This window comes from Scardinius erythrophthalmus, assembly GCF_964197995.2.
Source record: "Scardinius erythrophthalmus genome assembly, chromosome: 13".
Taxonomy (NCBI): Eukaryota; Metazoa; Chordata; class Actinopteri; order Cypriniformes; family Leuciscidae; genus Scardinius; species Scardinius erythrophthalmus.
Window position 1 is genome coordinate 24,154,275 of NC_138233.1, and position 26,311 is coordinate 24,180,585.

The 26,311-nt window shown below is 36.8% G+C and overlaps 1 protein-coding gene across 1 annotated transcript in view; it reads right to left on the bottom strand.

The window, feature by feature from the left end:
- The window catches only part of glra1 (glycine receptor, alpha 1), a 56,900-nt gene extending 33,331 nt beyond the window's left edge, over nucleotides 1-23,569 (bottom strand). Inside the window, exons 1-3 of the mRNA XM_081382291.1 lie at nucleotides 22,977-23,569; nucleotides 16,389-16,513; nucleotides 6,693-6,731 (exon numbers count right to left, since the gene is read on the bottom strand). Of these exons, the coding sequence (XP_081238417.1) occupies nucleotides 6,693-6,731; nucleotides 16,389-16,513; nucleotides 22,977-23,023 (211 nt within the window). The 5' untranslated portion in view covers nucleotides 23,024-23,569. The remainder of the gene's footprint in view (nucleotides 1-6,692; nucleotides 6,732-16,388; nucleotides 16,514-22,976) is intronic.
- Nucleotides 23,570-26,311: the final 2,742 nt, after the last annotated feature.

Below are 26,311 nucleotides of genomic sequence, written 5' to 3' on the forward strand. Positions count from 1 at the left end.
GCCCAAACAATCTGCGCCCTGCTCTCCTTAGAGAAGCTCACTGCAGAGGGAAGCCACCACCAGCGAAGGGACGTTCAGGTTATTTATACATTTTTCACTCAGCTGTCCTTCCCAGCAAATCAGACCTTAATTTCAGAGCCGTGCCTCCACTCTCATCTCGTAGAGGTGACGGTAGTTTAGAAGCCTCACACGTTTCACTGCGCTTCTCTTTATTACACAGACACAAACAGGACAAGCGAGTTGCAAAGATCAGCCTCGTCTTTCCTAGAGATGAGCTCATCAGAGAAAGAGAAGGAGAAAGTGAGGGAAGAGCGTTTTCCCGTACTGTATTGACGTTGCACAGTTAAGTATTTACGAAGAAAAATCAAGACATTCAGAGAGTCATTACTGTGATTAATTTCATGCATAAACAGAACAATCATTAATCAAATGTCCCTTGGGCAAGTATAACCTCCTTAGAAAGCCCATAAATTACGTGCTTGCCACCGAACAGAAGAAGAAAAAAAAATCAGTTATCCAAGGGACCAATTACTTCTTCATAAACCAACAACCACTACTCATCTTTACAGTTAGCAGTTTATAGTCATTCATTAACAAGGTTCATGTCTAAACTGATCAATACCAGAGTGAGTCCATCTCTTTACCTAGCAGCAACCGGAGAATGATACAGCCTCAAAAGCCATTATTCTGTTTTACACTGGTCAGCTGGAGGGAAAATGGCGCACAAGATGTTATCCCCCAGAGGACACTCTCAATAAGGGAGCAAAACAGATTTATTACAAACAACGGGCACTTAAGATGCCTCCCAGGTAAGTGGACCACCACAAATGAAAGTGTCTGATATAAATAAAGAAAGCTTAATGATATTGCTCATGTTAAAAATCGAGCTGCCCTCAGCAGAAATACAATGGCACAGAGACATTAAATATTTATATGGCTATGGCTATACCGATAAGGTTTTGGCAAGGCAGTTTTCAACTGAAGTGAGATCCACTGGTAACAAAGGGACAGCAACATGCCCTACCAGCCTTTCCATGTTAGCACACCTCGCTGAATCAACACCGGGGCAAATGTCAAGGGCTTCCTCTTACTCCTCGTACACTGACATATGGGCTGATGCTGAGTAAATCTATTGGCATGGGGCAATTTTCAATTTGCGCTGCTCTAGTTACGGTGATAGGGTAAAAAAAAGGTGTTAAGCACCAGCGAAGGAGCTGAGCTTCTTTATGAAGAGTGAAATGGAAAAAAAAGAAGCAAATAAATCATGTAGCTACATAATCCAAAATCCATTTCTGTTGAGATTTTGTTGTTTAATGTGATTTCTTCTGATGTGAAGAGATTTAGAGTACAACAAAATCTAAATAATACAAAAAAATATAGTATAGAAACATATAAAATAGAGTATAGAATACTACAAAAAAAGAATATAGTACAGATGACAACAAAAATGACTATAGAAGTACCTCAGATAGAAGTTTTTGAATATCAAAAAATAGAATGCTGTATTACCATACTACAGAATATAGTAGAAAATAGTACAAAAACCATACTATACTATGGACCAATACTAATAGAATACTACAAAAAAACAGTATAGAATAGTACGAAAAAAATAATACTATCAATCAATCATTCACATTTATTTATACAGCACATTTAAAAACAACACGTTGGTCAAAGTGCTTTACATACAGCCCAACACATACAATCTAAGATTATAAAACAAAGTATAAAACAATTACAAAAATTATTTTACACTAGAATTATTATATAAAAACACAATGCAGTACAGAATACTACAAAAATAGGCTACAAAAAGCATATGGTAAAGAATAATACACAAACAGAAAACTATATTAGGCTACTTAAAAATCAATATTTTGTGTACAGTTTTTTAAATTCTGTCATCTGGGATTGCAGACTCGCTCTCTCGTTTCATACATACGCAGCTGCTGCCATTTTGCGACAAATGTTTTGTATGCTGTAATGGATTATTAGATAACAAACAGGTACGATTTTAAAGGAGAACTCGGTAACTCTAGCGAACTCTAGTCACTTCTTCGCTGATTTTCTCTTTTGTTGTCGCATGTTTTCCCCACGAGCTCCCCCTACAGCTGTGGGGGGGCGTATATTTCACAACACGGTCGTAAAAAACTCACTTGCGGCGGCCTCCTCCCCCTCTCTACCGCTGCTCATGTGCGTTTGTTTTGATCGGAGCAAGCCAACTGTATTGTGTGGAGCTCATGGTGGAGCTTTGTCTACCGAGGTGGGTAATCTGGTAATACATCATACATGCGTGTGTGTTTATGTCGAATTGCCGTAAAGCAATTCGTGTTTCGCGCTCGTTCTCGTTCTCGCTTCTCACGAGACTTCCCATTTCTATCTTGCCGGGACGGTAGTCCCCAAGTTGCAAGGTTGGTTTTCCGCCTGGGAACACTGGGGGGAGCGGGGAAAGTCACCAATATCACCAGAACAGGATGTTTAACCATCCAAATGATTTCTAGACAGCTTTATTTAGTTAAAAAAGTTACCAAGTTCTCCTTTAAAATGGTTTCATCTCAGATCAATATCACTTATCCCCATAATTATTAATGTGGTGAAATGCTGTGTAATAAGTGGTATGACTGTACCGTATCCCTTAAATGTCCTTCGCTAGTCCTGTCCTTCGGATGAGACGTTAAACCGAGGTCCTGACTCTCTGTGGTCATTAAAAACCCCAGGATGTCCTTCGGAAAAAGAGTAGGGGTGTAACCCCGGCATCCTGGCCAAATTTGCCCAGTGGCCTCTGTCCATCATGGCCTACTAATCACCCTCATATATACTGACTGACTTCATAATTGTGTCTCCTCTCCACCAATAAGATGGTGTGTGGTGGCCGTTCTGGTGCAATATGGCTGCCGTCGCATCATCCAGGTGGATGCTGCACATTGGTGGTGGTTGAGGAGATTCCCCCTTCCATATGTAAAGCGCTTTGAGTGCCTAGAAAAGAGCTATATAATGTAACGAATAATTATTATTATTAGCAACTGCTCTCTCCGTGGATCACGGTGTCTGATTCAAAGATTGCTAGATCTAACGAGCTGTAAATGACGATAACAGCTTGAAGTTGTCAACGCTGGCAAATGACCATGGTATAAGCGTGATAATCCATAGCTAGCTGTGCATTAAACTATTTTAATGCACCTCTGCTTCGCGTCGGGTGGTTATTTGCCTCCACGTCACGCTTAATGCACAGCTAGCCGTGGATTATCCCATACATATAAAAAAAATAAAAAATAAACTCTTTTAGAGTACTACAAACACAGAGCATAATATAGAATAAAAAAATACATAAACAGAATATAGTATAGAACAAAATATAGTATAGAATAGTACACAAAAAACAACAAAATATTATACGAGAATAGCACAACAGTACAAAAAAAATACTTTTTAGAGTTCCACAAAAAACAGAATATAGAGTAGTAAAAAAACAAAATACTATACTAGAATACTACTAAAACATCATAGCATAAAATAGTACAAAAATGTTTTTTTTTTCTTTGAATTCTACAAAAAAAACTGAATATAGAGTGGTTAAAAAAAGAGAACATTATATACTAGATTAGCACAAAAACAAGCAAAACATTTTAAGCATAAAAAATACAATTTAGCACAACATGCCCTGCAATGTCTTAGCAAATTACTACGACAAAACGTTTGACAATTAACAACCTGGTTTCTGCACATAAAAAAGCAGCTATGTGGATCCCTGACTCAAACATCATTTTGCATTCTATGCATTTTCTACTTGAAACAACCCACTCCAACAAAACCAAATCCAGATTGGGCAGAAGTCACAGCCATCCATCACTCCAGGTTCGGTTCAGCTAGAGGCGACCCTAACCATTAAGGGGATTGTATTAAAATTCATAAGAGACGGACAGCGACGGCTCGGACGGGGAAAGATGCCTGTGCAGTGACAGCTAGTTTCAGAGAGAGTGTCTGAGTTAGCATTGTCACATGCCTATAAGTAATGACACACTGCTAAATTACCAGGATCTCTTCCTGCCCCTGAGGCTAGCATCACTGATAGGGGGAACATGACAGCCTTGGAGGAGGGAGGCTGGAGAGAGACATAAATCAATAGGAGGGCTGTGGCACTGAGTCCAGAATGGAGAATGAGTCGACTACAGTTTGATTACACTGGATTGCATGGGTAGCTTCAGCTACAGAACTCATGAGATAAAATGGTCAATATTACAGCGAAATTGATTCACACCGAGGTTAACTGATGGTTTTAATGATATGAGAGACTGTGTTTCCTTGTACTCTGTGGCTATGCGTATGAAATAATTAGATTAGAGAATAGAGATAAGAAGGAAATTAGATTAATATGATGAATCTCTATTAAACTGGCCGACATCTCGGCTGGACTAGCGATGGCACTGAGCTTCCTTACCGTCCAATTTCACTGGCCATTATATTGAAATGCTGTTACAGTTATTTACATATTTCAGTAACATATACAGTCCTACCAGTGTTGGGGAGCAACTAAGTAAAAGTATTACGTTAATGCTACTAACTTCAGCACATTTTTTTTTTAATAGTGTGAAAATAATTCAGTTGCTTTTACATTAACAAGCATTTTTTAAACTGTGTTTAAAATTCTACATATCTCTGTTGAGCAAATCAAAGGTAATAATCAAACATGCTCTACTAGAATGTCTTTTGCTTTCAAATAGTGTTAAAACATTTTAGCGAATCTGTCTGTTTGGATGATTCATTTTAATTAACCCATTATAAAAATTATTCAGTTTCCAGGCATTTTATGTCCTGTTTTCTGTAGCAAATTAAACATTTATCTAAAAACTGTTTTAAATACTGAATACATTTGAACTGTTTTCAGTTATATGTTGCTAATATAATAAGTTTATTATATTATGTTATGTTATGTTATGTTATGTTATGTTATGTTATGTTATGTTATGTTATATAGTTTGAAGCTGTCAGGGCATTTGCTAATATTGCTCCTTTTAACTTAATATATATATATATATATATATATATATATATATATATATATATATATATATATATATATATATATAGCTTTTTTGTTAGCAACTTGTGGTGTATCTAAGTACTTTTTCTAAAGAATAGCTAGAATAAAGTAAGAGTTTAACTACTTCCAATTTTGATTAGCTTGTAGAAACACAATTTTAAAATAACTTCTCCAACAGAGTTATTACTTAAAAATGAGTAATGGAAATATTGTACGGAAACGAAATTTCCACGTGACTTCCTAATGAACTCGTTCTTCACTACAATGAGCTGTATATTGGATGCGTAAAGGACTCTTAGAAATAAAATGTGTGCAATATAAAAACAAACACACTGAATATTCATCATCTGATAAAAAACACTGCATCCCTGACAAATTAAATATAATTTTCAAAACACATCTACAACCTGCTACTTCAAGTAGAAACCTTACATGGTCATGATTCATTTCGTTTAAGGTACCAAGGCATGAAAAACTCACAAACAACATGACTAATAACTAACTATAACTATAAATTAACATACAAACGACCATTATAGTTCTTAACACACTGCTAATATATGCATACGATACACATTAAACATACTGCAGACATATTTTAGAGCACACACCACCAATAGCTAGCAGTAATCTCAGCTGGGATAAATGATGATTAAACGTTGTGCGATAAATGCAGAATAATACTCTAATGTGATTTGTGGATACTCCTCCTATGATCATTCATTCGAGAACACTGGAGCCGTGACAAACATCCAGAAGGCTTCACATTAGTCTACATAAAGGGAGTGAGCTGTGTATATAATGCCCGTAATAAAGCTAAATAACAGGGCTCTAATAAGAATCTACCGGCAGCGTTCGGCCCACAGGACTAGAGCTGTATCTCTGCAACCTCAATAGTCACAAAAACAATATTACATGCACCACCGGGACAACCGTACATCAGAATCAAATATATTTGAATACAATATCTGAAACCATGGCTTGTTACCTAAAGCAACAAAATTTGATTAGACGAATAACTGAGCGTCAACAGTTGTTGTTTTTTTTTGTTCAGTCATATTTAGAAATTCATTTGTTCTCCCAATTTAATTATAATTTAAGCCAAGATCAGAGGGAAAATCAGTGGTGCACAGATTAAAATCGTGCCCGGCAACACAAAGCTTATCTTAGGGGTAAACCGGTACTAAATAGTGGCAGTCACAAAGTTCCACTGCTAAACCAACAACTGGAGGCTACACACAGAATTAAATAAGTAGTCATTTCCACAGCATGAGTAAAAGGAAGCTAATTAATAAATAAACGTAAGCTATTTTCAAATGTCTTGCCTGAAGCCCAATTACTCTGATCCTCCTACCAGTGAATAAAGGTCAAGAAATGATATCCAATTATACCAGAAAATATAAACTAATATCTCCATGTGTCATTTGGTGTTATCAGTAAGCAAGCCATTTATAAAAAGATCAGACGCCCGTCTGATGTCAGTTGCATTGCGGGCAAATGCTTTAGTTATGTTACTCTCAACCATTAACAAAACACACAGATATCTTGAACTCATTATATCATTTAGCTGTTTCTCAGATGAGATATCGCCCGCTCATTGCATGAATCAATAAGCTTGTATAATCCTGGATAAATAAAAAGGAAGTACCTTTTTTGTGAGTACCATCCGATTTGGAGCCTTGTGGGTCTAATGAAAAAAAGATCAGGATTAATAACATGATATTCTAACAGCAAGATTTTTTTCTTTTTTTTTTTCTTTGCGGAACCAACAATAGAAAAAAAAAAAAAAAAACATAAGCAGCATGGCTCACGTATTCTACTTTACACTCGCCAACACTTTGAGCGTTGAAGTGTGTGGCAGGGAATATTGGGTGCTAAGGGCATACTAAAGGCAAGAGCAGGTAAGGAGGGATGCACTTATTCGTCCAAAACTTCAGAGCGGGCAGGACAAGAGGCAAAGCACTGAAATGAAAGAAAGGATGGGGGTTGCAATGCATATCTGGTCACGGGAGGCAGAGGTTAGCAAAATGCACGAATTGATGCAATACACTAGGAGGGAAAATGCAAAGACTACATGTCAAACTGGCTTCACTTTGAGTTTTACACAAACTGTAAAAAAGGATAATTGTTTTCAAGATTTTGTCTTGACCGGTAGATCAAATTGATTTGCCTGGCATTGGGTTGCAGGGCTGTGCAATACAAAAGGAATGGGAACTTACTTTGGGACCACAAAACAGCTCCCCCTTTTTGTTGTTTTACAAAGAGAACCAATTTGGGGCATTTTCCCTAAATGTTTAACCTAGAAAGGTCAGGTCACAGTGCACTATATTCCAGTCAGTTTTCTCAAAACCATACAGAAACTACTACAATCTTGTTTTTCTTGTACAGTTCTGTATGGTAATCACAAGGATAAAGATGCTCCTTATAAAACACTACCATGCACATTTGTGACCGCAGTTATCGTGTACAGTAATGCGCCACAGCGAATGCAGTTCAATCTATTCAGTTGAGGCAACAGCACCGTGGGTGGCCGTCATTTGTGCGTTACCCTAAACACAAATCACTCATCCACTGGATCCTAATTAACATACACAAACATGAAATGTAGACGGGTGATTTAAGGACTTCAACGTCCTTCCTTACTTCTTCAGCCCAACAGCATGTTCACCAATAACGCAGACGCCGACATAATCCAGGACTTCCCAAGAGGCTTATCCTTTGTGAAAGAGCTACGTTAACCATTCAATTCCCAGTCCCCATGACCCAGCATTGATTATCCCATCTAAAGCTCTTAGATAAATGATATTAGCGACAAATATTTTAGAGACGCCCACTTCTTTATCGGGTGGAGAACAGCTGATCCCTGTGAATTTCCATCACCAATCGTACAGAGCTAATATTAAGGAGGTCAGAGAAGACAAAAGTATATTAAAAGAAGAAATGTTCTATTCATACTTTAAATTGAAAACAGTTCTGAAAATGAAACCAGCGGTGATTAACCTACTATTAGGGCATGAATTTGATGCAAAACAATCTGCATAATAATCGCCTATGCAGTTCTTAGGGGACATGACGCATTAGACCTAAAGTTAAAGGAGAACTCCGGTCAATTTTAACATTGAGCTCATTTTTTTGTACATTTGGAGTGCTGTCAATACAGAGAACAACGACAAAAATCGGTGTTGCCTACACCGAGTTATTCTATTTTTAAAATTTGCACCCTGTTGACTTCAATGGGGCAAGTACTAAACCTGCTTTTAGCCTTTTAACATCCTTGATGTGTCATTACAAGTGCACAGAAAATGTGAGTGATTCCTTCTGAGTGAACACGGGTGAATCTGACTGCAGTAGATGTGAAAGATATGAATAAAAATGATGTTATTTAAGCCAGCGCAAATACCTGTGTTTACATCCTGTTTTCGGTTGAAGTCCAAAGTAGTCGATTGCCGAGTTCACGCGCATAGGTTTAGTTACCTATGATCACGCGCGTGAACTCGGCAATCGACTACTTTGGACTTCAACCGAAAACAGGATGTAAACACAGGTATTTGCGCTGGCTTAAATAATGACACACTTGTAATGACACATCAAGGATGTTAAGAGGCTAAAAGCTTTTTTGTCGTTGTTCTCTGTATTGACAGCACTCCAAATGTACAAAAAAATGAGCTCAATGTTAAAATTGACCGGAGTTCTCCTTTAAAGCATGTGATAACTATTGCTGTTAACGTTAAAGCATGCAATACATCTTTTACAGTTTAACGTGTACATTTTTTAAGCGCAACAAGACAAAAGAGAATGCGAAAGACGCGAGTCAGTATCGTGCGCACAGACGGCGTGCCATAGCCTAATCGAGTTCTCTTTTGCTTTGAATGAACAACACACACGATTATGCTAAAATTTTCGTTTTGACTAGTGTTCTCATAAGAGCAGTCTTAAATAAGTTGAATAAAGTCTTAAATGAACGTAAAGACTTGTGAGAAACTGGGACGCGTGTGAGATCCGCGTCATGTGCAGCAGAGTCAGATCTTACAGCTGTCTGTCATTAATGTTAATCAAAGAACAAGTAGCAATTGAACAATTAATTGAACAATTATTCAATTAAAATTACGTAAGGATTATTATTAAATTCAATTTGATGGAATTTTACTATTAATTAAATTGCATAAATCTTAAAAAAAGCTTAGATTTTTGGTGTAGGCTCTTCTCACAAAACATGTCATCGCTGTTTGCAAACACCCAGACGGTCTTTTGCGAAGGCCAATCTCAATCTAACCATCTTGCACAGTAAAAATGATTTTTATTGATATTGAGTATGTTCTACAAGCAAATGTCTACTTCAAAATTTCTGAATGTCAATGTTACTTGCCGTTTCTATGTTTTCAATTATTTGTGAAAAGTACTTGCAATTTCTGAGTGAAAATTGTTTCAACGTAAACCCTACACCAATTTTTTTTCCCCAGTCTGCAGACAGTGATAAATCACTCTGGAGTTGCACGATCAAGTTCAAATGCGAGTAACAGAAGTTTTAAAATTACATTTCCATGGATGATTGTCTCTGCAGCCCTGTGAGAACTGGAACAATTTGTAGGCGATGAGCTAAAACGTGTATGAAAAATTAAAATCACATCTAACCTTGCTCTGTCTCGGTGTCATTTGATTGTTCTGTTGTGATGTTTCTTGAGGCCCGCAGCCCCCCTCACAGACGCACTGCCTTCTCTCTCTACCCGCGAAATAAAACGCAATTATCTAGCGCGATCCTGAGACGCTTCGTTACCCCCATGGTGGAAATACAGTTCATAGCATCTCTGAAAGCTTGCTTGATGTTACAAAATCATTTATAGCCACCTCTTAAAGCAGATACACACATTCTGCTGGGGATGCTGCTGCTCTCTGCAGATAACTTATCCGCTAGCTTCAAACGTCACATAAGAAAGAGTCTTGATCAGGATTTCACTCATTTGTCATCATTTAAAGCGAGTGAAAAGCATCTGTAGGTTCGCCATTGCCGTTTGTATGTGAACGCTGCACCCCGACTCATTAGAGAATTCCCATTAATCCTATTAAAGTCCCATTAAGCATGTGCTGATAGCACCAAATTAACATCAAGCTCCACCAGCTACTAAAGCTTCAGTTCTGCACTTTACATGAATGAGGAGGAGATGCAAAGAGGTAACAGACACAATACAGGACATCCAAAAAGAAAAACAAAAAAGCAATCAGTAAATATACCGCAGCAGACTGTATATTTACAAAATGTACACTTGTCTCATCGAACCCATTCAGAAGCAAAGCGAAATAGTAATCAGAAAGTATTGCACTGATCATGACTATAATGCATCGTGGCAGCTGGTTTGAAACGGGACGGGAGGGAGACTGTTGGTGTACGGCATGGCGCAAGCAGCCGATGATTGTGCTATTTGGGCGGAATCTGTAGCACCTCGTGGCTGTCGGCCTCGTAGCTCCTCGCTGTGACTGATGAGAAGGGACAAGGTTAACGTGGGTACGGGAGGCGCAGCTGCATTCCAAAGCATTCATCACTAGCGGCCGCAGATTACAGCTCAAGCTAGCGGACCAACTGTCCCCGCTCCTCTCAGGTTCACACGTCCCCAATTTGTTTAACGCAGCACTTTGATCTGTCAGTGAGCGCTAAGATATGGTCTATTCCAGAAAAGCTGAGGCTAAAGTGTGTAATATCTGTGGTACCAAACGGAATACATTTTTTTTTTTAGTTTTCAAACGGGTTTCACCCCTGTTCACTGTTGGTCAGCTAGACAGATAGTACCGCCTCAAGGTTGAGTCAATGCCGCTGTGCTGAGCTGGTCAGGATGCTCTTTTTGATACACATTTTGGGGAAATGCATATGAAAATGGCATAGGCAATGGCAATGGCAAAGAAACACTTACCAATAAGGTAAACTAACATCAGTTAATACATTAGGTATCATGAACTAATATATATGCATACATATATATATATATATATATACATATGAAAACAAGTAATAAAAACTCAGTGAGTGTTTTAGCGCAATTTTCTGACGTCATGGGATCACAACACTAAGAGATAGTAAATCTTTTTATGTTTTTTTTTTTTGTTTTTTTTTGTGCGTTCCCGAGATTAGACCTTCCTTAACATAATGCCGAAAACCCGAAGTCTCTAGGTGGTCTGGTTGAGGAGGAGATAGAAGTGCAAGATTGGTGCGCACAGACAGAACAGAAATCATGAGTTAACAATCGCAATTTTGTCCGTTGGAAAATTGCGCTAAAAATAGGCCGAACTAATAATCATTGTACAATACCCTACCGTTCAAAAGTTTGGTTCAGTAAGATTTTTTTTCAAAGTAAGTAATGCATTAAATTGAGTGAGAGTAAAAACATTTATAATGTTACAAAATCTTTATATTTCAAATAAATGCTGTTCTTTTGAATGTTCTATTAATCAAAGAATCCTGAAAAATGTTTCATGGTTTCCACCAAATTTTGTTTAAATAATAATAATAATAATAATAATAATAATAATAAGCAGCACAACTGTTTTCAAGATAATAAGAAACGAATTCTGAAGGATCATGTGACACTGAAGAATAATGATGCTGAAAATTCAGCTTTTGCCATCGCAGGAACAAATTACATTTTAAAATGCATTGACGACAGTAGACAGTTACTTTAAGTTGTAATAAAATACAAAATATATAAAACAGTAATATTGTGAAATATTGATAATGCAGCCTTTGTGAGCATAAGAGACTTCTTTCAAAAACATTAAAAAACGAAACTTTTGTCTATCTCAATGTTAATGTCACTTTTATTTGTATAGCACTATTAAAACAACACATGTTGACCAATGTGCTTTACATCATCTCAGTAAGATAGACAAAATAGTACAATAGTAATAGAATAAAAATCCTCATCAAAAGGATGAATAGGCCATGGCAAACAAATGTGTCTTAATTGTACTTTAAAAACATGTACAGAGTCAGCGTCCCTAACATGTAATGGTAAGCTATTCCAAAGTCTTGGCGATATACTACCCCAAATGCACGATCCCATTTCTGGCTTAACTTGGTCCTTGGAATTTTCAGCAAATTTTGAGTTGATGAGATCAAAGATACTCTGATACTCCATTAACAGATCTGATAAATAAGTCGGTGCAAGGCCATGAAGAGATTTATACACCAATAAAAGAAATTCAAAATCAATCCTATTTACAGGGAGCCAATGTAAAGAGACCAAGGATGGAGTGATGTGTTCATGTTTTTTAATTTTCGTTAATAATCTGCTGCAGTGTTTTGAACCTTTTGCAACTGTAGAATAGATGCTTGACTAATACCCTTATCTAAAGAATTACAATAATCAAGTCTTGATGATATAAGAGCATGGTTTGCAATTTCAAGGCTCTTATATGTCAGACGTGATTTCATCTCAGCCAGATTTCTCAGATGAAAACCACAAGATTTATCTGTGCATTCAACTTCAGAGAGCTATCAATATAAACACCCGAGTTTTTAACACGTTTTTTAACATATAATGACAGTGGGCCGAAATTTAACTCTGCTGCGCCACTGGTTCTTCTGGGGCCAAACACTACAACCTCTGTCTTATTTTCATTGAGAAATAAAAAGTTACAAGCCAGCCATGATTTAAGATCAGATAGGCAGGACATCAGAGGTTCCAAGCTATTTCCGCTTATTAACGGGAAATATATTTGCAAGTCATCTGCATAGCAATGAAATGCGATGTCATACTTCTTGAAAATGTCTTCCAACGGGAGCATATAAAGCGAAAAGAGCGTTGGGGCCAGGATAGAGCCTTGTGGCACACCACATATTAGTGATGTCGATCTCGATGTATACGAGCCAAATCTTACAGCAGTCAGGTATGACTTAAACCAATTTAGGGCCTTCCCCTGAATCCCAACATACTCCTCTAGCCGCGAAAGCAGTACCGTGTGATCTATTGTATCAAAACTGCAGTTAGGTCTAATAAAACTAACACTACTGAATCACCAGCATCCACTATCATCAGTAAATCATTTAACACTTTTACAAGGGCAGTCTCTGTGGAATGATGCTTCTTAAAACCAGACTGGTAAACTTCACCAATCTTATTCTGTTCTAAGTAAATATGTAGTTGACTAAACACCACTTTTTCTAAAAAAATTTTACATAAATGAGAGATGAGAGACCGGTCTGAAATGAGTCAAGTCAGTTGAATCTAAATTGTTTTTTTAGTAGCACAAAGGCCTGTTTCAGCATGCTAGGAATAATACCCGTATCTAAGCTTTTATTCACAATTTGAAGAATACTAGGTCCAATAACCTCAATGTAAATAACCTATAACTGACCCGGTAGGTTTCAGCCTGCTTACAATTTCCCACAGCCGCTGACATGTAATGAGTTCAAATTGATTAAAAACTGCAGTCTGTGTAACAAGGCCTAAAAAGTCACTGCTCATTTGTGGGATAATTCCTCTAAGATTCTCAATCTTAGTTTTAAATGAATTAAGTTCTCGCATATCAATGGGGTCGGATCTAGATTTAATATAGGAGGGTTTATAACTGTATTTATAATATTAAATAACGACCTAGGATTGTTAGCGTTTTTTTCTATTAGCTCAACGAAATACTTGGCTGATATTACAGTCTATTTTTTAAAAATAGTTCAATAGAAGTACATTTTTTAGCGCTTCCCTAAAGATGTCATAATAAATTTGTAACTTATTTTTCTTCCCCTTTCTCTGTTTTTTGTACATTAGTGTAAATGGACTCATTCATTGTAAATTCATATTCAGTCGTAATATGTTAATTTTAAGTTATATATTTAATTTTATGTTAAAATACAAATGTAAAAATGAACATGCATTGATAGTTAATGACATTTAATGCATTAATAATGAACTGAACCTTGTTGGAAAGGGTTACCAAAAATTACACACTTCAGCCTTATTAAAATAAAATCTTACATTATTCATTGCCTGAAAAGGTACATGTGAAAGATTATGATCTGAAAATATATTAATCCTGGTCCTAGCTGCATGGGGTGCCCCAAATGTGCCAGACTATGATCTTTCCATTTCAAATGGTCCCGGCTAAATCAGTTGGAAGGATTTCCCACTGTGAGTCCCAGTCATGATCAGTGTAATTTCTTCTCATGCCAGCACATTCGTTGCTTCAGGCAATTCTTATCTTTTTCACTCCCTTTTTCACTACTGCTGTACAACCAAATGTGCAGGAGAGGCAGTAATCAGAGGAGGTGAACTCATCCTCCTCACCATGAGCTGGAAAAAATGTCTTCACACATCAGATGCTGTTTACGTAGGAGCCTAGGACCCTTGAAACGTTCTCTCTCGGCTTTTCCTTCAGAAATGTATCGAGGTATGCTGTCAGGCTGCCTGCTATATAAATTTTAGGGAATGCGTTCTACAGTGGAGCACAGAAAACTGTCTGAGGACGCGCGAGCTTCCGGCTCAGAGTGTAGTTACATGCTTGACCTGACAGCTGTGACGAACCTTTGTATTTCATAATGTCTGGTCTGGTCATGTGACCATGGGACCCATGTGCCCTTATAAAATGAAGTGAATGAATTACATAATGAAATCACGAATGAGGGCCAGTGTTTATTCAGACAGCGGATATCAACTGCCATTAATAACTTTTGTTATATATATATATTATATATAATTTCTGACAATTAGGGTTTAAATTAGGCAATGCAGAGTTTATGATGTTGAGAATATTTGCTTCTTCTGGGTAAATTTAAGTGAGAAAACAATCAACCGACGCCATTCAGGTTGCAGCAAAACTCAGCAAACAGCAAAAATTGAAGACGTCAGACTTCATTCACCATATCACAGCACTGACTGTCAACAAAAATAAATAAATAAATAAATAAATAAATAAAAGAGAGAAATTCGTTGCCACAAGCAAGGTTAAGATGCAAGGCCACTCAAAATCAGATGGTAACCCTCTGCCATTTAAGCGTTCAAGCAGGTTTAACAGTCTGGACAAAGTCCCAGCATACATTACTGTAATGTTCCTATCATTCAGTAATGGTTTTACCTACCTATATTTTCAAAGGAAGAGTGAGATTGTACATATACAGCTTTTTTACTCTTTAAAATATCATTTAGCACAGAATCTGCATTACATTAAACATATCTTGGTCAAAAGAGAACACTTTATAATATCTTTCATTAATCAATAATTAAACTTTACATAAAGCTTAACAGATCAGCAGATCATATTTCACTGTACAATAATGATTTGTTAAGCATTATATAATTTAATAATTCACTAAATTTATTATAAAGTGTTACTGGTCAAACAACTGATACATTTGGCTCTATAAACAGTATGCATTCAAACAGGCCATTATTCGAATTGAATTGAATATATACAAAATATATGCACACAAACACAATACATAAGAAGTGAATATATACACTTTCTTTAATCAACTGCTGCATATTATAAACACTACATAATAGTGCAGTAGTCACTAGAAATGCAGAAAAAAACTGTAAGGGAAAGAAATACATAGCTTTTATATGTTGCATATGTGTTTATGTGTACACAACAATTGTCACAAATATTTCAAATATATTATTTAGTTTGTATTTTGTAATACATATATGTATTAAAAGACAAGGTATTACTTTTAACACAGCTAAAAAAAAATGCATCTGTGTTTATGTGTACACAAAAAAAAAAAAAAAAGTAGGCTATATTTCCAAGAATAGCTAAGAAACAGGCAGACTGTAATTTGCAGGGATTGACATTAATATATTGTTGAATATAAGGAAACCTCTGACATGTATCTTGCAGTGGCTATTACTAACATTGCCAGCACACGTCACAATATAATATAGAGGATACCGAGTCCCACCACAGACATTCACTCAGGATAATGATTCGAGATCATGGAAAAGGAACAGCAATGTAGCCAAAAGCTTTCTTAATATAACTACTGTACAGGTCATTCAGAAAGTATCCACTCTATATAATCTATCCTAAACAGTATCTGTCATGCACTGAGGTATATAGCAGGCTGCTATTCAATTATTATTAAAAAATCTTAAGAGAATAATTAAAATTTTGGGTATCAGGTTTGGATGCAATATGCTTTGAAATCAGAATCTGAAAATAAATTGTACAGGAAAACTATGTGTGCTTGTGGAAAAATGTTGGATTAATATAACAATACATCCCTTGTTTCCATTTACTGACAAATAGTCCATATACATTTATCGTATATTCTTGCGTTATAGTTCCAACTATTTAAACATTTTAAAGTACCGCTTGGCTACATTCCTGTGATATCCAGCAGTGTCTTGATGGATACACCTACCTTTGAAATTAGGTCTGATTCTTGCATCATAACCGGACACTTTTCCCATAAGCTTGTCCAGGAATTCTGACGGGGGCATGGGGGAGGCAGCTTTCCGAGCCGCTGCTTGTTGGGACGCTGCCAAGCTGTGGAATGGGAGAAAGACATGTGCGTTAAAGAACAGAGGAGGACAGGCACTGCATTATGATATATATATATATATTCAATTACAATTACACTTTTTACCCTTTGGCAAACCAATAGACCTTATTCAGAGCATCGCCATAACATGAAAGCGAGGCTGTGAGGGATAGACCTGCCCGTGTTTTCAATGGCATCTGCTGTAAAAAGCAGTATAAAACTCCTAGATCACGTTGCCCAGAGTTTTTTGTCAACTGAAATTTCTTGGAAAGATATATTTGCAGCATTTCATCAGCAGAACAATCCAAAAACGCATTAAATATCAGTACAACCCACTGAGGAGATGCACGTCTATCCCTCACGGCCTCGCTTTCATTCTCGTTACAAAGGTCTATGTCTCTGACATTAAATGCTGTCGTTTTCAAAAAGTGATATTAAACAATTGACAAGCTTTGGGTTTAAATCTCCAGAGCTGAAGCTTATTCACTTTAAACCAAAAGAGAATCTATTAAAAAGCTAAATGAACATGAAAATGAATCGAGACCTCGTCATTCAGGAGTATCTGTGTCTTCATTAGCATTGAAAGCCATTAGAGCTTAAGTGATAACAGGGTGCATGTCCATCCCTTTGAAACCTCAGTGTAACCCGCCCACTGAATTCACACTAAAAGTCAGGTCACTAACTGGCCTGCGAGTCACATGATAACTTATCCCATGGGATTTTTAGCCTAAGACCACTTTTAGTGCTGATTAGTCACATTTTAACTGCTTCCATAGGGCTCTTTATCTGCCCTACATTTAATTGCCAAGTCTCTGTGCAACATGATGGACTTTAATATCTATTGACTTATTTAAGTCCTCTCACATACCTGATTACTGAAAACTCACAGGAACAATTAACTTTTTTTGTTTCATATACAGCACCAGTGTGTCTGACAAAAACGGAGGATAATAATCATAAAAGAGCCTGTGGTATATTGATTTCACCTAAGTCCTTGAGACATGGTCCTGTTCTTGCCAATTTCATGGGTCTTTCTTTGAAGGGAATTGCTCTATTTTCTTAACCAGCCACTGAATCCCGTCTAACTGTTTCGGCAGCATATCCATTATTCTTTCATGTCCATTGACTTTCTGCGTCACCACTTATCCTTTTTATTTTCGAAATAAGCAATAGTCAGGCTTTTTCCATTCCGCACATCATTATTCTTTCTGCTCATTAACATTTACTGGTGTTGGGCAACTACTAAATTGGAGAAGTGTATGGCATTTAAATGTGAATGCGTCATAGAGAATATTCTGGGAAATGCAGCTCAACATATCTCTTTTAAATCTAAACATAATGTGTGATCGGTCTTAACACCTTAACAAAAGACTGTTAATCAATTTTAATTAAACTCTTTCATTTTAACACACGCTGAATGGTTTAAAATGAACAGCATAAGAAGAAAGTGCCAGTAAAGACCCAAAAGCTCAACTCTGTAGATGTTCTTTTGAACTTTCTTTTCATTAGAGACAAAATCCTTAAAAAAGGTATAATGGTTTCCAGAAAAGTGGCTAGCACAACTGTTTTCAACATTGATGAAAATAATAAATGTTTCTTCAGCAATGATGCTGAAAATTCAGCTTTACCATCACAGGAATAAATGATAAAACCAGAAAACAAAATTGTAAGTGTTGTAACATTTCACAATATTACTGTATTTATGATCAAATAAATGTAGCCTTAGAGCGTGTGTGTGTGGCCTGGTAAACCCTATATTATGGGGACAAAATATCCCCACAAAGACGGCAATATCCAAAATCATTGTCCAATCATTGTCGTTGTGGGGACATTTTTTGATCCTCATGGGAAAACAGCTTATCAATCATTCAAACTGATGTTTTTTGAAAATGTACAAACGTAGAATTTTTTCTGTGACAGGTAGATTTAGAGTTAGTGTATGGGGAGAGAAGATACAGTTTGTACAGTATAGAAATCCTTATGTTAATGGAAAGTCCCCATACAACATGAAAACATAACATGCGTGTGTGTATCAAGGGCACAGAATTTAGCAGGGACGCTAGGGACACGTCCCCATCAATATTATTCAGCGACACTCAATTGTACCTACACTAATGTTGATCCAAAAAATTAAAGTAGACCATACATGGCAGCAATGGAATAAGTACATTGTATTTACTCATGTCATTAAATAAAATCTTAATTTTATGTGATGGGGTTGAGTTGTTAAGCTTGACAGTACCCTCCCTGCCTATAATACGCCTCAAAAATATGAATAAAAATGCTGAAACTACTTACCATCTTCTGCACCACTGTTAAAGAGACCTGAATGATGTCATTTCAATGATGAGTGGTGGAGAATGGTTGGCATGACGGGGTTGAGTTCAGACTGAGGGACATGACTTTATAATCGTTTTAATTATAAAATAGCTTTCTTTCTTTTTTTCACAAGAAAATAATATAGACACTATGCACATTTTGTCAAATATTTAGGGACATATTTGTTAAATAAGTACAAATTCAGTGAAGTGCCTTAAGGACATGACAAAATGCTTAGAGTAAGATAGAAATATGATATTAAGATAAAAAAATGATTTAAATGCAATCATTATTTTTATTCATTATAATGGACATACCAAAATATTGTGAAAAGTTTTTTATTTTTTTTATTTTGGTGAACACCACATTAAAAAGTCTAAGGGACTGAAATCTGAAATAATACAGAATCCCAGGAATTAATTATATATATATATAGTGTGTGTGTGTGTGTGTGTGTGTGTGTGTGTGTGTGTGTGTGTGTGTGTGTGTGTGTGTGTGTGTGTGTGTGTGTGTGTGTGTGTGTGTGTGTGTTACTGTGTGTGAGTGTGAGTGAATCATCCCATTGTGAGAAACACATTCATTTGTGTTTAATGTAAAATTTTGCAATGAAAGCATAATGAGATTAGTCATGGCATGCCAGATTATTGAGTCTCTTCCAGAGCTATTCTCTGTGACTATAGGCTCTTTACATGAACACACCATCGAAAAAATCTTGGTGACAGTGTGAAATCTGAGGATACAGTCGCTATTAGTTTTGGTTCCCTGCATATCCATCTCATCTCAAACTGGAAACGTAATGTGAGTTTTAAAAGTAGGGTAGGCAATTTTCTTTTTGTTATACTGGTTGAAATTCTCTTCACATCCTGATAGCAATCAATAATAAAAGTGGTATGTACCTAAATATGTCTTCTGTGGAAGTCTCAGGACAGAAAAACATTCGTCCAATCATTGCACTCGGTCCGAATGCAATAATAGGATATCCTACCTGCCTATCAGTGTGTGTATTTCCATACCTCCGCACACCCTGCTCACACTAACATCACACGTCATTAGAGGGTTTCATGAGGCTATGCAGAGTCACCGAGCGCCAAAAACAAAACAGCAGTCGCCTTTTACAGTTCCTCCTGAACCAAGACAAAGAGCTTATGCTGCGGTCACGCCATGTCATAACTGTAATTACAAGATGGCAACCCGTGACGTTCTACTCAGAGCGCTTCACGTCCTCAGACTCAAATGTATGTGTTTCTCTGGCATCACTATGAACGCTGCAGCAGTCAGGTGGTACAAATAAGAGCTCTGTAAGTTGTTTACATTGATTATTATTGTAATGTCATGTGCTTTGAGACATTTGGTAATTTAACGCCGTCTTTCACGACGCTTTGCATACTTTGTGTTCGTTCCTGTGTTTTGAAGGAGGTTTGAAGGAAAGCTAGCTTGCTATTGCTAGCCTCTCTGAAATTGCCTACCCTACCTTTAAACTGCATCTTTAGTAATTAATGGTTTCACTGATGAAGGCAGCACTGAACAAATGAACCTTGATGCTGGTCATGGCAGTGGAGAGGGCCTGATCCTTCTGCTGATGCAGCAGGAACCAAACCAGAGCCTCCTGCCAGAAAATATATGCAAACAACCCAGAGACCTGCATACTTTAATGTGAGGATCCAATCATTAGCCCTAAGTGTAGCTCATTATGTTCTTAGGACCACTGATGAACACAATCCTTATTGATCTTGTAACACTCAAGAAATCAAAGGCCTCTCTGGCACCAAGATGGCATTTCTTCAAGCTGCTCTCAATTTGTCAATGCGGTTACTGAAGGACAGACGAGAACATGTCAGAATAAACCCCAAATTACTTGATCTTCAAATCTTCATTTTAGCACGGATCTCAAAAAATAATAACCTCTCAGATAGAAAGAAAGGTGGTGGATCCAAAATCAAAATAAGTATTGCTAGTGATGGGTCAGTGCTATTTGTGGTACAATCCTGTCTTTGATTATTAATGATGCATTAGGAGTTAGGAATGATCCTTTCTAAAAATAATGGTTACAATGAATACTATTTATAGCTTTTTTTTTTTTCTTTAGATGATGAACAAGCCGTCCTTCCCCTCATTTTCCTCCACTTTGAGTGGAAAAATTAGATTTGAAAAGCTCTAAGAGCACAAAATTGAGATCATATATGTATCCGGCGCTGCAGTCACTACCTGTGCATATACAATTACCAGAGAGACCGAAACTAAATCTCTATTAGTAGATATTAACCCTTGAGGCATTGAGGCAAGTGCAATTTCTTTTCATAGTTTTCATCATTGAGCCAAGCAGCAATTTAACAGAAATAGGGATATGCATTAATATCAAACAGCAATGCAACTACACTTTCAAAGAGGATCTTCATGCAAACCAGCACAGAGATTAGATTGTTTAAAAAAAAAAATTAAAAAAAAATGGGCTGATGAAACAGAGGGACACTTTCATTGACACAGCACTACAAAAAATAAGTCCTTGCTTTGTTTCATTTTATTTTTTCTGATTCTTCTTGAACAAATCCTATAAACAAAGCGTTTATTTTTAACTAACTGACATGCAGTAAATATTTGATGAGTAACACAGAAAATTAATGCAAAAATAAAGTTATTTAATCCAAAACATTACGTTTATTTTGTCAATTGTTTCTTAAGTCATTTTAGAATATTGTTTATATTTTAGTCATATTATTAGAATGTTTGTTTCCTCAAATGTTCGATAGTTGTGTCACACGGTCCAATATCTTGTCAAATTTAATTTTGTAATATGTTGCTTCGTTGGGCTAAATTACTGTTTATTCAGTCGTAATAAATAATGTTTCTGTTAATTTAGATGTTGCCATATCTTTTACAGTGTAGAGATGCACACAGCTGCAATAATTGGACTGGCTTAACACAGCATTACCTGCATATTTTATTGTGATGGTGTGATGACATAACATCATAACTGCTTTACACATGTATTTTAATAGCTATGCCTCTGGTTCTCCAGTGACATGCACACAGCACTATCTCACGTGACAATCCTTGCTTGGAAAATGTGCAAGCTAATATGGAAATCAATTAGAGAGATGCAATTCATAGAGCAAATTATGTTTGTGTACAATTTGTATTCGTCAGTGGCATTAGCGTCGATAGAGCGATCAATGTTTAGTAATAAGTCTGCATGTGAAACGAGGCTGGAGTGTAGGCTGAAACTAGGAGAAAGATATCAATTAACAGCCTCTGCAAAAGTTCAGCAGCAGAAGCTGAGACTGCAATATCCTGATTCTAGTTCATTAACTAAACACTGCCCATAGAATGCAAAATAATTACTGCAAACCACCAGCCAGATAAGGTGAATATGTTCATGATATTGTAATAGAGGATTCTTACGTTTGAGATAATCAGTTTTATGATATAAATGAAATATGATTATGATTGAAATAGATTGCATCTGTAAAATTAAATATTCATTTTGTAATAAAAAAGTAAACTGAATAAATGTGCATAAACATGACAGCATAAGGGTGGTGTAAGTTTTTTTACAGGCCTATACTTTGTCATAGAACTGCACTGTATAACAACAGACCCGATGGATGGATGGATGGATGGATGGATGGATGGATGGATGGATGGATGGATGGATAATGTAATGTATTGTCAATCACAACACATCTGCCATGATATATCCCTAGTTTGGGAATTATTAGCTTTAGGGATTATGACACTGCTAATAACTCTCCAGAAAGTTATTAAATATATCTCACACTCACACACTGAATGATTTTAGGTAGTTTGTTGCCTTCATATGTGCCTGTTGATAACTTTCTATTCATCGAATGACCACTAGTGTTCGCTATTTAGCCTGGTTTAAAATGAATCCTTGCCATCTCTGACTTGGATGACTGAATGACACGGAATTATGACTTAGTTTATTTATTTTTTTAATTAGCAGACATAATATTACAACAGATGAACTAACAGGCCAACGACTCAATCATTGATACGACGATTTTGTATTTTTTTGTATTTTCATAGGGTACCAAATTCTCAGCAAAAGTAAAGAAACCACCTCGATAGAAAACAAGAAAATAGCCTGTTTGAGCAAAAAGCACTCTCGCATCAAAACAGCGCGATACGTACCTGAAAAATACAATAGTTTCCCACAAATAAATCCCGAGTGCGAACATTGTGTCAGGTTGGAGATGAGTAGATGTAGTTACGGCTCAGAGCACCATACAATTCCTTCTTCTCTCACTTCTGAGGTGCACGATTCGTCCTTTGCTTGTTTCAGATTCCCAGAAAGGCCAAACAAATCTCAAGAGCATACAGACGAGCTGGTCATTTTCCCGACAGCGGCTGTGTAGGTGAAGCGGAGCTCCTGTTTCATACGGGTTGCGGAATTTCAGGTGGAAGCAGCGCTGTGGAAAAAACTCGATGAGATAAATTCAGATGTTCATTCCGGACGATCCATAGCAGCATTAGATGCGTAGTCGCCGAGGATTTCTAAAGACGCTCCATCGCAAACATTTAAAACAAAATAAACTACACACTAAATCTCCTCACAGTGCTGGAATGCCACCAAAGTCATTGGGAAAATATACATACGCGTCTGCTCTTTTCCTCCAGGCTTCTTTTTGCATGCATCCCAGTGAAGAAATGTGTCGCTTTCGAGCCACACGTTAGTTTTTGCTACCTCTGGCTGAGGTAGTCTGATTTAGTACGTACTTGTTTCCCTTGGGTGAATTGTTAGTGCTGCATGAAGCTACTTCCATTGTCTGGTCCAGTTAGGAGACGCTGCTCTTTTTTTTTTTTTTTTTTTTTTTTTTTTGTTTCAGTGTTTTTCTTGAATCCTCGTCAGAAAAGCCCAAACGCTGATATTTCAGCACACAGGGTCTGTTCCATCGCTCAGAAGCCCCCCAGCCCCACAGTATTTCTTGCTGCAGTCATTTACTAAACTCAAAAAGCACCTCACACACTCTCAACACACGCCCACATGCTGCTGTCATTGGTCTGAATGGCACTACAGACAAATGCCTCCTCCACGGATTGGAGATGGGCATTTATTGCCATATGTTGGACTTCGAGGGCTACGCTGGTTTTGGACCAATTTTTTTTTTTTTTTTTTTTTTTATGTATGGCATAGTTTTCAGAAACATGCAACAAAAAGACATTGTATGGCAGAGAGCTGCAGTGCCTATAACTCCGTTCAAGCCACTGGGGTATTTCGACCAACCAGCTTTGATAACTGTGTTTATTAGATTGTCGAGGAGATAGCCTACTGTACCCAAAAAAGAAAGATTTTTGTTGTTGTTTTTTTACACAATTGCTACTTTGTCCTAAAAGGTAACACTTTGCAATAGGTTGTTAACATTGACTCTAGTTAAAGGGATAACTCACCCATAAATGTGATTCTGTCATCATTTACTCACCCTCAAGTTGTTTCAAACCTGTATAGAAAAAAAAATAATGGAAGTCAATGGTGCCCCACAACTGTTTGGTTACAAACATTCTTTAAAATATCTTCTTTTGTGCTCAGCAGAAGAAGAAAAAATGTATACTGTACAGGTTTGGAACAACTTGAGGGTGAGTAAATTTTTAACCCTTCCCTTTTTTGGGTTAAAAATTATCCAAAATGTTTTTTTTTAGCAAGTACATAACCAGCCAGTGTTCAAAACTATCTGCTAGCCTTAGCTCGATTCAAAACGGTAAGCTTGTAATAATGTTTTTCATTCCAGTGGTACTGGTGGATTTCCGCGGGAAATTCGAGCATGCTGAGTATTACGTCACATCTGTACACATAAAGAAGGAGTCTCGGCTAGTAGGCTATGTTGGAGGTGGAGATTTATAGCCTTTTCTCACAGCACTTGATATGTATTAAACTTATCAATTCGATGGCGGATCCAGAAAGGTTCAAACGACAATCACCAGTGGAACATTCTACGGAACATTCATTTGTTGGTATGACAATTCGAAATTAGACTGCACAGAAACTGAACTACAGGTAGCCCTAATACACATTAAATGTAGTCACGCAATGCTGATGTTGTTAACATTAACAATTTGAGAAAGTATAATTTGCACGGTTTGACGTGATATGATTAGCGATCGTTAGATTTAATCAGCGCAATTTACTGCAATGCCTCTTAGTTGGTCAGAACAAAAGTGGATGTTACTTGTTCAGATGACATTTTTCAGTGAAAATTCTTATGTTGGTCATACTTCCCAGAAGTAGATCTGTGATTCTGAATGACAGTTTCCACACCGGCGCGGTGACTGACAGCCGCACATTCTCCTCAAAACATTGGATTCATCCACGCTGTGCCGTGCCGAGGCACAACCCACGAAAAGTTGATAATTCCATGAATAACTGCAATTGCAGATTTCTAACAGAGATGGCGACAAAGAGGAAAAATTACAGACTGCAGCTTTAACCATTGGTGCCCATAAAAAAGATGTAGTTAATTCACCTTGTGTATGGCATTCTGTCAGACAATATAATAAGTTGTCACAATGAAATCATCAATTAAATAGCATAATAGATTTTTCAGAAAAATTTAAAAAATGTGAAGAAATGTGGCAGCCTATGAATACACAAAAATATAGTTTTTGCCAACTTGTATTTTAAACACAAATTGCCCTGAATGCATTGAACCTTTTTATGTTCAAATTTACCTTCATCGAATCGTCCTATTGGTTACTCTTTTTATTTCGATAGTCCACTTTAGACATTCTACTAACTATAAGTAACTTTTCAACTACATGTCAACCAACTCTCATTAGAGTATTAGGTATTAGGCTAGTAGACTGTCAGTAGACTGTTAGGTTAGGGTTAGGAGAATAAGTTGACTTGTGGTTGCCAAGTTACTTATAGTCAGTAGAATGTCTGTTGGGGGACCAACAAAATAAAGTGTTAGCAGATATTAAGACAGTCTACTAATAGTCTAATGACAGTTAGTTGACATGTAGCTGCAAAGTTACTTATATAGTGAGTAGAATGTCTAAAGTGGACTATTGAAATAAAGTGTTACCGTACTATTATCTGAATGTATGCTACTTGTGTTTTTATTGTTCACTTAACTCAACAGCTAAAGCTAAAAATCAGTATGAAGTTATTATAAGTTTAGTTTATAAGTAAATATAAACTTTTATAAGTAAAGTTTATAAATCTGTCTAATTTCAAATTGTTTCGAACTTGGCAATTGTAAATAAATCACAAACCCTTTGCTAGAGAAAACACACATTGGTGTAATTTGACTTATGATTCAAAACCGTAGTTACTGAGAAATATCCCATGTGACAACTAGCCCCAGCCGCCCCTTCGTCATTCTTGAAACACACATCAGGAGTGAAGTTTACTGCAGTTGGGTTTCATAGTCTGTCCTGCTCAATGTCACTTCACTGCAGGCATAATAACAAGCAAAATGTTTGCCAGTGCAAAGCCGCAAGTGTAAAAAAAAAACAAAAAAAAAACATGA